Genomic DNA, 16,593 nt, shown 5'->3' with positions numbered 1-16,593 from the left:
CATGCGCTTGTTCTATATATACCTGCCTGGCCTCATGTACGATCTGCAGGTATCATGCACTCGTTCTATATACACCTGCCTGGCCTCATGTACGATCCTCAGGTATCATGCACTCGTTCTATATATACCTGCCTGGCCTCATGTACGATCCGCAGGTATCATGCACTCGTTCTATATATACCTGCCTGGCCTCATGTACGATCTGCAGGTATCATGCACTCGTTCTATATACACCTGCCTGGCCTCATGTACGATCCGCAGGTATCATGCACTTGTTCTATACACCTGCCTGGCCTCATGTACGATCTGCAGGTATCATGCACTTGTTCTATATATACCTGCCTGGCCTCATGTACGATCCGCAGGTATCATGCACTTGTTCTATATACACCTGCCTGGCCTCATGTACGATCCGCAGGTATCATGCACTTGTTCTATATACACCTGCCTGGCCTCATGTACGATCCGCAGGTATCATGCACTTGTTCTATATACACCTGCCTGGCCTCATGTACGATCTGCAGGTATCATGCACTTGTTCTATATATACCTGCCTGGCCTCATGTACGATCCGCAGGTATCATGCACTTGTTCTATATACACCTGCCTGGCCTCATGTACGATCCGCAGGTATCATGCACTTGTTCTATATACACCTGCCTGGTCTCATGTACGATCCGCAGGTATCATGCACTTGTTCTATATACACCTGCCTGGCCTCATGTACGATCCGCAGGTATCATGCACTTGTTCTATATACACCTGCCTGGCCTCATGTACGATCTGCAGGTATCATGCACTTGTTCTATATACACCTGCCTGGCCTCATGTACGATCCGCAGGTATCATGCACTTGTTCTGTATACACCTGCCTGGCCTCATGTACGATCCGCAGGTATCATGCACTTGTTCTATATACACCTGCCTGGCCTCATGTACGATCCGCAGGTATCATGCACTTGTACTATATACACCTGCCTGGCCTCATGTACGATCCGCAGGTATCATGCACTTGTTCTATATATACCTGCCTGGACTCCGGTATGTGTGCTATATACCTACCTGGATGCGTGCATGATTGTCCGGTCTTGTGCACATGTCAAATGCTAATGAATGGGACAAATGCACAATAACTGCCAATTTTGCACTTGTCTGTGCAGGTTATGGGGGGTCGCATCGTTGTTGGGTCGCTCACTTTTCAACGTGGCGGTATGCGGTGCAGGACGTCGCTTTTAAGCCATAGCCAGAAGTGGACATAGAAGCAATGTGAAATATAAAGGACGGACTTGTACTTCTTCTTCCTACTGGACCCACTTCTGGCTTTGTCTCTATACTTGCATGCGTGTCTCTTGTCTTAAAACTACCGGAGGGGTAAAAATTAATTGCTGCTGCCCCACAAATGTCAAGGGCAGAAGATACACACTGAATGTGGTGACATTTAACTAGATTACAAAAACTCCTCTGTGCTGCATTGCCATGAACAGGCTGCACATACAGACATATATTGAGCTGCTTGAGGCTTCCTATTCTTGGCAGAGAAAAATATCCTTGTTGGCAACATATTTCTGCCATGGGTGTAGCTCCTATTATCTCTAAAATTAACCCCTTAGCGATGGCCGACGTACATGTACAGTGGCTATGCTCTGTCACTATATGGAGCAGGCTCAGGAGCTGGGCCTGCTCTGTGCAGTGCTGGTACTCGTGTTACATTGCCGTCATCTGAAATAAACTGATACCACTATTTTGGAAACGTTTTTAAATTCTGCTGTCACACATTATATTGACCTTTAGAAGGCCTCTAACATGGTTGTTGTCAGTCTAGAGTCTATTTCACATAATCGTGGGGTGCTGATGACTTTCCATGGCAGCAGATGACCTTCTCAAGTCCTCCATGTACCTTATTGTGTTTTTATCAATATTTTTCCCTTATTTTTAGGATTCTTCCTCTTCAGGGCAATAAAGTGTAAGGGACATGAGAGGGCCACTAGTTCCAAGTCCACCTGATATAGGTGATTGCAACCAGGAACACACTGTCTTCCCACCTAAGAGTCCGAGAGAATAATAATAATAATAATAATAATCTTTATTTTTATATAGCGCTAACCTATTCCGCAGCGCTTTACAGTTTGCACACATTATCATCACTGTCCCCGTTGGGGCTCACAATCTAAATTCCCTATCAGTATGTCTTTGGAATGTGGGAGGAAACCGGAGAACCCGGAGGAAACCCACGCAAACACGGAGAGAACATACAAACTCTTTGCAGATGTTGTCCTTAGTGGGGCTTGAACCCAGGACTCCAGCGCTGCAAGGCTGCTGTGCTAACCACTGCGCCACCGTGCTGTGATCTGACCCACATCGTAACCTCTCTGGTCTGCAAAGCAGGACCCCACCCCTTTAACACAGCAAGAGAGTCTCAGGGAGGCCATGGCAGACGGTCCGTACCACCCCTTGTCTCGGCCCTGACCCCTGTTTGCTTTCTTCGGCTCCTTTTTTCCAGGGACGTCCTCTCAGGACTGGGTAGGCTCTGTACAGGCTGTTTTTTCTTTCTGCCTTAGCACTCCACAGCAGCCCATCTCCGGCTCCAGGCTATCTCCCAATGCATAATTCCAGGGAGTTTTACTTCCGCTCTACCCCAATAATTGTCCACGGGTCAGTTTTAAGCCCTCTGCTATGACTGCACACCCCCATCATGCAGACCTCACAGGAACCCCCCGCCGCCTTGGGTGAGAGCTCACCCCCTCCCTGTTTGGGCTGCTGCTCTATCACAATTAGTAGCAGACCTAACCAAGGTATCCCCCACTCCTCGCTACAGGTCCTAGAGTGCCTGCCGAACCATCCAGCCGTCGCTGGTGCTGCGATCCCTCCCCAGGACTAATCTCACTCAGTTACTTGTCCCAGCATGACAGATCGTGTACAAGGTCCAAGAAGCGGGCACATTCCAGCACCTCGTCTGGATTCCCCTCGCCTTCCACATTCTCCAGCATGGCCTCGGTATACCACTCCTCTTCTACTGCCCCCCAGGTAGCCTGAGCGTCCTACCTGTGTTCTGAGTCATACTCCGAGCTAGAACCGGATCAGACCTCCAAACTTCAGTGTATGATCTCTGCTATTAATCAGACTCTCAAGGTCAAGTAAGAGGAGTTTTTCCCCCAGAACATTGTCTCATTCAAAAAGGTGAAACGCCCTCCTCGCGTGTTTTCCAATCACAAAGGGTTTGATGGAATATCCTCCAAGGAATGGGAGCATCCAGAAAAGCGCATCCAGGGTAGAAAGCATTTGGAGATTTTTATATCCTTTCGCACCCACAGGCCCAATCTACTTAACATATGGGCCAAGTCCCTGGTTGGTGACCCCTTTGTTTCCCGTCTGTCTGACAACTCTGTCCTCTCCCTCATGGATCTTACCAATGGGCACATCGAAGCCCCAACCAAGTCAGTCTTTGAGGCTGTGGGTGCACTCTCTGCCCCACCTTTGCTTCCATGCGGGTAGCCAAGTCGATCTCCGCCTGGGCACAACTCTTTCGACAGAGAATCCTATCTGGGGCCTCATCCGACGAGTTTATTGATCTTGCGGACCAGATTGCTCATGCTGGAAGGCACTTACTTTTTGCGTCTTTGGATTCCTAAAATTCTTCCGCTCTTGCTGCCAGCAACATTGTAGCCATCCGCAGAATCCTCTGGCTTAAGGCTTGAAATGCAGACGCAGCATCTTCTCTTACCAGCCTTCATTTCCATCAATCTTGTCTCTCCATAACTAAGCTAAATCAACTCATCTCTGACCCACCGGCAGTAAGAGCACTTCTCTTCCCCAGCCAAAGCCCAAGCATCCTCCCACCAAAAGACGCCCTCTCCATTTCCGCTCTTTTCGGCAATTTTCATCTCCTGGGACCTTCTCCTGATGAGACCGGTCCCCAGCCCAACGGGAAACAAAAAGGCCTTCCTTTAAGCCCATCCTCTGATGGCGTCCACGGGTCCATCTAACAGATTTTCTTCCACATGACTGGTCATCCCCCACCTAGGAATCCTCTCAGGGTGGGTGGCCACCTGTTGTGGATTCTGTTTTTGGGCTCCCTCTGGTGGTTACAACTGGTACTGGGTGACTTTGGTGGGTGGCGGTCTCTGATTTCCACCTGTCCATCAGAGGCTGGGTGTTTCCTATTTAACCTGGCTTTCCTGTCATTCCCTTGCTGGCTACCAATGTATCAGTGTGTCTCTGTTACCTGCTCCTAAAGCCTTCAAGACAAGCTAAGTTCTGATTTCCCTGTTTCATGTTTGCTTTCATGTTTTTAGTCCAGCTTGCAGATATGTAATTCTCTGCTACTGGTTGCTCTGGTGGGCTGAAATTACCACTCATGTACCATGAGTTGGCACATGAGTTCAAGTAATTTCAGGATGGTATTCTGAAGGGTTTTTAAGCTGACCGCGCAGTGCACCTTTTGTATCCTCTGCTATCTAGCTTAAAGCGGGCCTCATTTTGCTGAATCTATTTTCATAACTACGTTTGTGCCTTCCTCTCATTTCACCGTCATTATATGTGGGGGGCTGCTATTTCTGTGGGAATATTTCTCTGGAGGCAAGATAGGTCTGTGATTCTTCTGATAGGGGAAGCTAGATCTCCGGCTGGCGCGAGGCGTCTAGAGTCCCCCCAGGAACGCTCCCCGGCTACTGTTAGTTGAGTGTTGAGGTTCAGGATCGCGGTCAGCTCAGGTTCCATCACCCTAGAGCTCGTCCTGTTTTTGCCCATGTTATTTGTTAAATTCCCTGCCATTGGGAACATGACAGTATAGCCGGCCAACAGAGTGTTAATTGTTTGGGCTGAAGCAGGAGGAAAAGAAGTGTTGAAGGGTAATTTTTTTTTTTTTCCCTCAGAGTTTTGCTGCCTAGCCCTTAATTGCTGTCTAGCTGCTTCTTACCTCCTCTTAACCCTTGAATGGCTCTGACCTTAGCTGTTTAACATGGATGTCCAGAGTTTGGCTTCCAGCCTGAATAATCTTGCTGCAAAAATTCAAAACATACAGGATTTTGTTGTTCACACTCCTATGTTTGAACCTAGAATTCCTATTCCAGAGTTTTTTTCTGGAGATAGATCTACCTTCCTGAATTTCAGGAACAATTGCAAATTGTTTCTTTCTTTGAAATCTCGCTCCTCTGGAGACCCTGCTCAGCAGGTCAAGATTGTAATATCTTTCCTGCGGGGCGACCCTCAGAATTGGGCATTTGCATTGGCACCAGGGGATCCTGCATTGCTCAGTGTGGATGCGTTTTTTCTGGCACTGGGATTGCTCTATGAGGAACCTAATCTGGAGATTCAGGCTGAAAAGGCTTTATTAGCCCTCTCTCAGGGGCAAGATGAAGCGGAAGTATATTGTCAAAAATTTCGGAAATGGTCGGTGCTTACTCAGTGGAATGAGTGCGCCCTGGCTGCAAACTTCAGAGATGGTCTTTCTGAGGCCATTAAGGATATTATGGTGGGGTTCCCTGCGCCTACAGGTCTGAATGAGTCTATGGCTATGGCCATTCAGATTGATCGGCGTTTACGGGAGCGCAAACCTGTGCACCAGTTGGCGGTGTCTTCTGAACGGGCACCTGAGACTATGCAATGTGATAGAATTCAGTCCAGAAGTGAACGGCAAAATTATAGGCGGAAAAATGGATTGTGTTTTTATTGTGGTGATTCAGCTCATGTTATATCAGCATGCTCTAAACGCACAAAAAAGGTTGATAAATCTTTTGCCATTAGTACTCTGCAGTCTAAGTTCATTTTGTCTGTAACTCTGATTTGTTCACTGTCATCCATTTCCGTCGATGCCTATGTGGATTCGGGCGCTGCCCTGAGTCTTATGGATTGGTCATTTGCTAAACGCTGCGGTTTTAGTCTGGAGCCTCTGGAAGTTCCTATTCCTCTGAAGGGAATTGACTCTACACCATTGGCTATGAATAAACCGCAGTACTGGACACAAGTGACCATGCGCATGACTCCCGTTCATCAGGAGGTGATTCGCTTCCTTGTACTGTATAATTTACATGATGTACTAGTGCTTGGTCTGCCATGGTTACAAACTCATAATCCAGTCCTGGATTGGAAAACAATGTCTGTGTTAAGCTGGGGATGTCAGGGGGTTCATGATGATGCACCTCTGATTTCAATCGCTTCATCTACTCCTTCTGAGGTCCCTGCATTTTTGTCTGACTATCGGGAGGTTTTTGAGGAGCCTAAGCTCAATTCGCTCCCTCCTCATAGGGATTGTGACTGTGCTATAGAATTAATTCCTGGCAGTAAGTTCCCTAAGGGTCGTTTATTTAATCTGTCAGTGCCAGAGCATACTGCTATGCGGAATTATATTAAGGAGTCCTTGGAAAAGGGACATATTCGTCCATCTTCGTCCCCTCTGGGAGCAGGTTTTTTTTTCGTGGCTAAAAAAGATGGTTCCCTGAGGCCTTGTATAGATTATCGCCTTCTGAATAAGATTACAGTCAAATATCAGTATCCATTGCCATTATTGACTGATTTGTTTGCTCGCATTAAGGGGGCTAGGTGGTTCACTAAGATAGATCTTCGCGGTGCGTATAATCTTGTGCGGATAAAGCAGGGTGATGAGTGGAAAACCGCATTTAATACGCCTGAGGGCCATTTTGAGTATTTGGTAATGCCTTTTGAACTTTCTAATGCTCCTTCAGTCTTTCAGTCCTTTATGCACAATATTTTCCGTGAATATCTGGATAAGTTTATGATTGTGTATTTGGATGATATTTTGGTGTTTTCTGATGACTGGGAGTCTCATGTTCTACAGGTCAGGAAGGTGTTTCAAGTCCTGCGGGCCAATTCTCTGTTTGTGAAGGGCTCAAAATGTCTCTTCGGAGTCCAGAAGATTTCTTTTTTGGGGTACATTTTTTCTCCTTCTACTATTGAGATGGATCCCGTCAAGGTTCAGGCGATTTGTGACTGGACACAACCTACATCTGTTAAGAGTCTTCAGAAGTTTTTGGGTTTTGCTAATTTTTATCGTCGGTGCATTACTAATTTTTCCAGTGTTGTTAAACCTTTGACTGATTTGACTAAAAAGGGTGCTGATGTTGCTAATTGGTCTCCTGCGGCTGTGGGGGCCTTTCAGGAACTTAAGCGCCGGTTTTCTTCTGCTCCTGTGTTGTGTCAACCAGATGTTTCACTTCCTTTTCAGGTTGAGGTTGATGCTTCCGAGATTGGAGAGGGGGTGGTTTTGTCACAGAGAAGTTCCGATGGCTCGGTGATGAAGCCATGTGCGTTCTTTTCTAGAAAATTCTCGCCCGCCGAGCGCAATTATGATGTGGGCAATCGGGAGCTTTTGGCCATGAAGTGGGCATTTGAGGAGTGGCGTCATTGGCTTGAGGGTGCTAGACATCGTGTGGTGGTCTTGACTGACCACAAAAATCTGATTTACCTTGAGTCTGCCAGGCGTCTGAATCCTAGACAGGCTCGTTGGTCGTTATTCTTTTCTCGTTTCAATTTTGTGGTTTCATACCTGCCAGGTTCAAAGAATTTGAAGGCGGATGCTCTTTCCAGGAGTTTTGTGCCTGACTCTCCTGGAGACTCTGGGCCTACTGGTATCCTTAGGGATGGGGTAATATTGTCCGCCGTCTCCCCAGACTTGCGACGTGCATTGCAGGAGTTTCAGGCGGATAAACCTGATCGTTGTCCACCAGAAAGACTGTTTGTTCCGGATGATTGGACCAGTAGAGTCATCTCCGAGGTCCATTCTTCTGTGTTGGCTGGTCATCCTGGAATATTTGGTACTAGAGATTTGGTGGCCAGGTCTTTTTGGTGGCCTTCCTTGTCAAGGGATGTGCGCACCTTTGTGCAGTCTTGTGAAGTGTGTGCTCGGGCTAAGCCTTGCTGTTCTCGGGCCAGTGGGTTGTTGTTACCCTTGCCTATCCCGAAGAGGCCTTGGACGCACATTTCCATGGATTTTATTTCAGATCTCCCTGTCTCACAGAAAATGTCCGTTATCTGGGTTGTGTGTGACCGCTTTTCTAAGATGGTTCATTTGGTACCCTTGCCTAAGTTGCCTTCCTCCTCTGAGTTGGTTCCTTTGTTTTTTCAGAACGTGGTTCGTTTGCATGGGATTCCGGAGAATATCGTTTCTGACAGGGGATCTCAGTTTGTGTCTAGATTTTGGCGGACGTTTTGTGCTAAGATGGGCATTAATTTGTCTTTCTCGTCTGCATTCCATCCTCAGACGAATGGCCAGACGGAGCGAACTAATCAGACCTTGGAAACTTATTTAAGGTGTTTTGTTTCTGCTGATCAAGATGACTGGGTTGCCTTTTTGCCACTGGCCGAATTTGCCCTTAATAATCGGGCTAGTTCTGCTACTTTGGTTTCTCCTTTCTTTTGTAATTCGGGGTTTCATCCTCGTTTTTCCTCTGGTCAGGTGGAGCCTTCAGATTGTCCTGGAGTGGACGTGGTGGTGGACAGGCTACATCAGATTTGGAATCAGGTGGTGGACAATTTGAAGTTGTCTCAGGAGAAGGTTCAGCAGTTTGCTAATCGCCGTCGCCGCGTGGGTCCCCGACTTCGTGTTGGGGACTTGGTGTGGTTGTCTTCTCGTTTTGTCCCTATGAAGGTCTCTTCTCCTAAGTTCAAGCCTCGGTTCATCGGTCCTTATAAGATCTTGGAGATTCTTAACCCTGTATCTTTTCGTTTGGATCTCCCAGCATCGTTTGCTATTCATAATGTGTTCCATCGGTCGTTATTGCGGAGGTATGAGGTGCCCGTTGTTCCTTCGGTTGAGCCTCCTGCTCCGGTGCTGGTGGAGGGAGAATTGGAGTATGTTGTTGAGAAGATCTTGGATTCTCGTGTTTCCAGACGTAAACTCCAGTATTTGGTTAAGTGGAAGGGTTATGGTCAGGAGGATAATTCCTGGGTGGTCGCCTCTGATGTTCATACGACTGATTTGGTCCGCGCCTTCCATAGAGCTCATCCTGATCGCCCTGGGGGTTCTCGTGAGGGTTCGGTGACCCCTCCTCAAGGGGGGGGTACTGTTGTGGATTCTGTTTTTGGGCTCCCTCTGGTGGTTACAACTGGTACTGGGTGACTTTGGTGGGTGGCGGTCTCTGGTTTCCACCTGTCCATCAGAGGCTGGGTGTTTCCTATTTAACCTGGCTTTCCTGTCATTCCCTTGCCGGCTACCAATGTATCAGTGTGTCTCTGTTAACTGCTCCTAAAGCCTTCAAGACAAGCTAAGTTCTGATTTCCCTGTTTCATGTTTGCTTTCATGTTTTTAGTCCAGCTTGCAGATATGTAATTCTCTGCTACTGGTTGCTCTGGTGGGCTGAAATTACCACTCATGTACCATGAGTTGGCACATGAGTTCAAGTAATTTCAGGATGGTATTTTGAAGGGTTTTTAAGCTGACCGCGCAGTGCACCTTTTGTATCCTCTGCTATCTAGCTTAAAGCGGGCCTCATTTTGCTGAATCTATTTTCATAACTACGTTTGTGCCTTCCTCTCATTTCACCGTCATTATATGTGGGGGGCTGCTATTTCTGTGGGAATATTTCTCTGGAGGCAAGATAGGTCTGTGATTCTTCTGATAGGGGAAGCTAGATCTCCGGCTGGCGCGAGGCGTCTAGAGTCCCCCCAGGAACGCTCCCCGGCTACTGTTAGTTGAGTGTTGAGGTTCAGGATCGCGGTCAGCTCAGGTTCCATCACCCTAGAGCTCGTCCTGTTTTTGCCCATGTTATTTGTTAAATTCCCTGCCATTGGGAACATGACAGCCACCTTCTTCTCTTCTGGGACGCGTGGCTCTCCATAGTTGTGACACCTGGGTCAGGGAGATGGTAACTACCAGTTACAAAATACAATTTTCTTCTCTCCTCTGTCAGCGTTTCTTCAAGTCCTGTCCCCCCCCCAAGGGTCCCGTCCCAGGTTCCCGGATTCTATCAGACCATCTCTTCCCTCCTGCGGGTAGGTGTCATCGTACTAGTCCCTACTCAGGAGCACTTTTCAGGTTTCATGGTTTTAAAGGATTGCTCTGTCCACCCGATCCTGGTCATCAAGCTCTTAAACTGGCGAGTTCGTCTCTGTCACTTTAGAATGGAGTCCCTCCGTTTGGTGGTTGCCTCTATGGAAGCCGAGGAATTCCCCTGTTCGGTGTTCAGTCAAGACCCCTACCTCCACATTCCAGTTTGCGCCACTTATCACAGATTTCTCCGTTTTACAGTCCCACGTTCCCAATACCAGTTCACAGCTCTTCCCTTCGGCGTAGCCTCTGTGCCCAGAGTGTTCACGAAGGTCATGACGGCCGTCATTGTTGTTCTATACCCCAAAGGGATAGTCGTCAATCCCTATCTTGATGCTCTCTTGATAAAGGCCTCATCCTACCTGGATTGTTGCGAGAGCCTTCAGAACACTGACACACTTTCACACCTAGGCTGGCTTGTCAGCACAGCAAAATCGTCATCAATTCCAGTCCAGTGTCTTGTTTTCCTGGGCATTCTATTCAACACCGCAGGTGCCAGGGTCTATCTTCCAGAAGAAGAGATGTCAGTACTCCTCCCTGGAATTCACTTTCACAGGCATCCTTCGCCCTTCTCTCTTCGGCTCTGCATGAGTGTGCTCAGCACTATCGTTGCTGCAATGGAAGCTGTCCCCTTTGCACAGTTCCACACTCGCCCCCTCCTACAAACCCTCCTGTCAACTTGGTACAAGAGGATCACCTCCCTGGACCATTCCATTCTTCTACCTCCTCTAGTGAGACAGTCTTTGACCTGGTGGAGTCTTCCTTTTTCCATCCCGCAGAGGACATCATTCCTCCCTCTCTACTGTCAGATTATTATGACAGTTGCCAGCCTTCTCGAATGGTTAGCTGTTTTCCTCCGACACACAGTTCAAGGCTGCTGGAACTCAGAGCTACAGTATATACGGTACCTCTCTCTCCTTCACTGGTAGGACTTGCTAGCGGATCGCCTAGTATTCATTCAGTCCAACAGTACCACGGCCGTGTCATACATCAACCAACAGAGCAGAACATGGATCAACGCTCATGTCAGAGGTCTCTCAGATTCTGTCTTGGTCCGAACAACATGTTCCGGGAATCATAGCTGTACACATTCCCAGCATGGACAACTGTGCCGCCAGCTTCCTAAATCGTCTGGGGCTCTCCTCGGGCAAGTGGTCCCTCAACACATCCGTGTTCAGCCATATCTGTCGGAGGTACGGTAGGTGGGGCACCCCCGATGTCGACCTGATGGCATCACGGGTGACCGCAAAGTTCCTTGTTTCACACCTGATGGCGTGATTCTTCTCTGGTCTCAGTTCCACCTTCCGTACCTATTCACACCACTCCCCCTGATTCCCAGAATCATCAAGAAGATCAAAGTGGGAGGGTTGTGAGTCGTCGTCGTGGCTCTAGACTGGCCTAGAAGAGCCTGGGACACAGAATTAGTCAACCAGCTTGCAGGCATCCCCTGGAAACTTCCAGATCATTCAGACCTACTCTCTCAGGCTCCGCTCTTCTACCAGAATTCTTAGTCTCAGAAATTAAATGTCATAGCTGTTGAAATCCATTTTGAGAAAGGCAGGTTTCTCTTCTCGGGTCATCCAGACTACGATCAAAGCAAGGAAGCCTTTGTCCTCTCTCATTTATCATCGAATATGGAAAGCCTTCTTTCACTGGTGTGGGTACGATCAGAGAGTCCTCAGTCCTTTTCTCTCCCTTCTCTCCTGGCCCTCCTACAGTTGGTCCAGGTTGTCCCTCAGTACCCTTAAGGGTCAAGTATTCACATTCTCAATCCTGTTCCAATGGAACTTTGCCTCCCGTCCCCATGTCAGGACCTTCCTACAGGGAATTGCTTGCTTGGTTCCGGCATATTTTTCCCCCATGGACCTGTGGGATGTTAATCTAGTCTTGAGTGTCCTTCAGTGACCTGCCTTCTAACCCTTTTGAGATGTTCCTGGTTGCAATCACCTCTATTAGGGCCTTGAAACTAGTGGCCCTCTTGTGCCCCGCTCCCTTTCTTCTCCTCCCCAAGGTGGTTTTTCTGTTCCATCTCAACAAGGACATCATCCTTCTGTCTGTCTCTGTTCCATTTTTTGGACAGTCCCTCCACAAGGTGGATCTTGTCAGGGCCTTACGTCTTTACCTTTCCAGAACGGCGGGTTGTCCATCACCCTACCTGAATTGGGCATGTTTTCTGTTCCCTCCCGTGGGACTTCTTTTGGACGTCCCATAGTTACCTATGTCCCCCAATGACGTGGTAGAGAAAAGAGGATTTTGGGTACTCATCATATAATCTTTTTTGAGCCTTCAGTGGGGGACGCAGCATCCGCTCTTGTTTGTGCCTTTGTTCGGCCTGTTCTATTGTTGCTTCTCCTACTTTCTCCCTAACCGATTCGCTTCGTGCCAGTTGGTGGGTGTATACTGCTGAGGAGCTAACTTTTATTGCCTAGTGTCAGGCTCCTAATGACAGCAGCTTACTCCCATGGTTTCCTGTGTCCAATAAAAAGGGTATGGTTCTTGGAAGAAGGGGATGGAAAAACAAAAGCTCAAAAAAGAAAAATCTCCTCGTTTTTAAGGTGCTAAAGTATAAGATGAGGATTATTTTGCATGTGGATTGAGAAAACCTGGGAATGGCAGAACATGCAAGACACAAAAAGAGTTGTCATCTGTTTTTTCTTTGCTTGCTATCAACAGGAACCTTCCAGAGAACACAAAACTCCTTGACCGGATCCCTATCAGTCACTTCTGGGATCAAAGCGAACCACGGCTAATAGTGTGTGAAGCAATGCTGGCCATTCCAAATTCAGTGCACCCCTCACCAAAACACAACCAGCTTGTAGAGCTGCCCCATGGAAAGGTAATGATTTAGGTTCTGGGAATTCAGTAGGCAAAGCTTAAGGGGAATCCGTCAGCTATGTAATCTGGGAGTAACATGATGGAAGAGCTAAATCCATACAACGGACTCTTCATTCCAAGGGACCTCTGGGACAATCATAAAGTGATAGCATGTCATAGTAATGTGCCATGATTTTGTAAGGCAATACCCCTTAAAAATTATTTTTGGGGTAATGATTTAAAGTTCAGTACTGAAATGGAGTGTCTCATCTCCAAAATCTACCAAAGCAACCACAGACCTTTGTACAGTAGGTGGACTAGCACAAAGAAGACCAGTACCGTTATTGAGAAAACTGTGGTTGGGGCCGTGTGATCCCGAGCACTGTTCTTCTGATAGCTTTCTTGGCTGTCTCTGCTGTGTTGATTGGCATCTCTGGATTCACTTCAACCACAGCTGTCTAATCTAAAATCCTGCAAATGGTCACATCCTTGACTCCTACAAAGATGAGGGAGCAGACCGCTACCTAGAGAAAGACTGTCAGAGGATTAGTGTTCCGGTCCATGCTGCACCGCCCACGGTGCACCGATCACCTCATTTGCATATTTACAAAAAAAAAGATCTATTTAAAACGAGTTCCTGCTGAATCAGCACTTTTGGGGTCCTAAAGGGATTGATTGGATTTCATTTAAAGGGCTATACCATCATGGTAATGGTTTGACAGGGGGTTACATTTTCTGACAGGTTCTCCTTTAATAATATTTTGTGATCGTCCAGTCCAGTGAACGGATGATAGATTAACATCTCCGATTTCTTTACTTACAGGAAGACGTGCTGGTTATGTCATTTTTCAGCACCCAGGAGCATGGCCTGCTACTTCAGGAGAGCTTTCCACGACCTTCCCCTTTCCAGTCCCTTCTCGGGATTGAGGTCCCACATTACTATTTTACAAGAAAGGTGAGTGGACAGGTGTCGTGCAGACGGATGCTCATCCGGACACTTACCCAGGGATAGGTTATACCAGAGGTTACGTTGATGAGTGTTTTTTCAATTTATTTTTGCTAGACACAGCAGGGCAATTGTAGGCTCTGCCACCAAGAAGCTGACACCAGACATCATGTTTGGTCTGGGCTGATGGTTCATCCTCATTTTCATATTACTAATGTGTAGCTAGATGGCAACAGGCGGCACAAAAACCCAGACCTGCTACAGGATGTAACGGGGAACTCTGGTCTGTGTTGATGCATCGGGAAAGTTTAAAGAGAACCTGTCAGCAGGATCTTGCCCTATAAACTAAAGGCATGGGCATAATGGCACTGTGATGCTGATTAATATGATGCCTGATGCAGAGGGATCCGCTCAGTGACTGCTGGATATTCGCTTTATGAAGTTTTCATAAAATGACGTCTTCTGTGCTTTTGGGTGGGGGAGGGGGTCTTCTTCTCATACTCCGCACCCCCACCAGCCTCCTCTGCTTCTTGTGCCGGTCACTGATTATTCAGGAGGCGGCACATGCACAGATCTGAACTGAGCCAAAATCTTGATCTGCGCATGCGCCTGTTTGTTAGGCAATCCCTGCATGTGTTGGGGCTGTCGAACATCCGTGAGCAACGAAGCCACAGCTACTCAAACATAGTATTAGAGCATGCCAAAGATGCTCTATTAGCACTCGAGCATGCTTGGATAACACTGTTTCTGAGCACGTTCGCTCATCGCTAGTTAGCAGTTAGTAGTGATGAGCGAATATACTCGTTGCCCGGGTCTTCCAGATCACGCTCGGGTGACCTCCGAGTATTTGTTAGTGTTTGGCGATTTCGTTTTCATTGCTGCAGCTGAATGATTTACAGCTACTAGCCAGGGTGAGTACATGTGGGGGTTGCCTGGTTGCTAGGGAATCCCCACATGTGTTCAAGCTGGCTAGTAGCCGCAAATCATGCTGCTAAGGCGATGAACTTAATCTCCAAGCATTTACAAATTCTCAGAGACTACCCAAACGTGCTCGGGAAAACCCGAGCAACGAGTACACTCGCTCATCACTAATCTTTAGCAAAAAAAGGAGTTTCAGTTTGCAATATTTACTCCGTTTCATATCCTCTGATATCTAGTTTTCAGTCTGATCCAAGCGTAAGAGTTTTCTCTTATTATAGTGTCTCTCCCAGTAATAGAAGCTGGATGTGAGGTCTGTGTGTATCGAGGGTGTCTCTGTCTTCTTTAGCTCATATATCAGCACAGCTTCTATCCTGTACTTATTTAATCTTGTGCTTCCCCCTTTTCTTTATTTTCATTAGCCTGTTTTTTTTTCTTCTGCCATCCCTGAGACTCTAAAGGCCCCGTCTCACATAGCGAGATCGCTAGCGAGATCGCTGCTGAGTCACAAGTTTTGTGACGCAACAGCGACCTCCATATCGATCTCGCTATGTGTGACACGTACCAGCGATCAGGCCCCTGCTGCGAGATCGCTGGTCGTGTCGGAATGGCCTGGACCTTTTTTTGGTCGTTGAGGCCCCGCTGACATCGCTGAATCGGTGTGTGTGACACCGATCCAGCGATGTCTTCACTGGTAACCAGGGTAAACATCGGGTTACTAAGCGCAGGGCCGCGCTTAGTAACCCGATGTTTACCCTGGTTACCAGCGTAAATGTAAAAAAAAAAAAAACAATACATACTCGCCTTCTGATGTCCGTCAGGTCCCTTGCCGTCTGCTTCCTGCTCTCACTGACTGCCGGCCGTACAGTGAGAAGTGAGAGCACAGCAGTGACGTCACCGCTGCGCTCTGCTCTCACTGTACGGCCGGATCTCAGTCAGAGCAGGAAGCAGACGGCAGGGGACCTGGACACCGAAAGGCGAGTATGTACTGTTTTTTTTTTTTGGTAACCAGGGTAAACATCGGGTTACTAAGCGCGGCCCTGCGCTTAGTAACCCGATGTTTACCCTGGTTACCCGGGTGCTGCAGGGGGACTTCGGCATTGTTGAAGACAGTTTCAACGATGCCGAAGTCGTTCCCCTGATCGTTGGTCGCTGGAGAGAGCTGTCTGTGTGACAGCTCCCCAGCGACCACACAGCGACAAAACAGCGACGCTGCAGCGATCAGCATCGTTGTCTGTATCGCTGCAGCGTCGCTGTGTGAGACGGGGCCTTTACACCTGAAAGGGGGGAGAACATAGAGATACACCATAACCAACTAGATAAAGGACTTGCAGAAACTCTTCAGCAGCAGCATAGTCCAACATTTTTAACAAAGGCTATTTAGAAAGTTGCATTGAAAAATCAAATGAATAATAATAATAAAAAAAATTTTTAGAAGGTGTACGTAGCCTTTTAAAGGTAACGGCCACTTTCTAGTCAAGTTTCTAAATTGCCCCTGTAATGCAGCCTACACCACCATCTTCACAGAGCAGAGTAGTGATGGAAGCTGCCAAAGAATATGCCACCTGCCAAATTACCGTAATATACAAAACTGATGGATTTCTCGTCCGTTGCGTGTCGCGGTCACTTGCAGATTACTGCACGACCACATTTACCGTCAAGATGGTGCGCTGTAGCATCAGGACACTGAGATCTTATGTCGGGCTTTAGCTAGATTCGCCCGGTCGGCACGGCCACTTTGTCTACACGTCTGTTTGCTTCTTCTTGTTTTCGGTTATACCTTCTATGTGATTTTTTTTTTTTTGCTTTTCATGTTCTATTTAATTTGTGTCTGTGTTTTCTTTGCCATTTGCCATCAGTTGTTATTCCGGAGAGGCTGTGCTTATCAGCCAGTTGTAAGTATACCAATGTCCCC

The 16,593-nt window shown here is 47.5% G+C and overlaps 1 protein-coding gene across 3 annotated transcripts in view; it reads left to right on the top strand.

Annotated features, from left to right (window-relative positions):
* IFT140 (intraflagellar transport 140) overlaps positions 1 to 16,593 on the top strand; it is a 91,264-nt gene that overhangs the window by 35,565 nt on the left and 39,106 nt on the right. For all 3 annotated transcript variants that reach the window (XM_077274687.1, XM_077274689.1, XM_077274688.1), the window contains exons 16-17: positions 12,674 to 12,836; positions 13,638 to 13,769. In XM_077274687.1, coding sequence (XP_077130802.1) covers positions 12,674 to 12,836; positions 13,638 to 13,769 — 295 coding nt within the window. The remainder of the gene's footprint in view (positions 1 to 12,673; positions 12,837 to 13,637; positions 13,770 to 16,593) is intronic.

The sequence above is a fragment of the Ranitomeya variabilis genome, chromosome 7 (genome assembly GCF_051348905.1).
Source record: "Ranitomeya variabilis isolate aRanVar5 chromosome 7, aRanVar5.hap1, whole genome shotgun sequence".
NCBI lineage: Eukaryota > Metazoa > Chordata > Amphibia > Anura > Dendrobatidae > Ranitomeya > Ranitomeya variabilis.
Note: the sequence above shows the minus strand (reverse complement) of the source record. Positions and strands in the feature narration are given on the sequence as shown.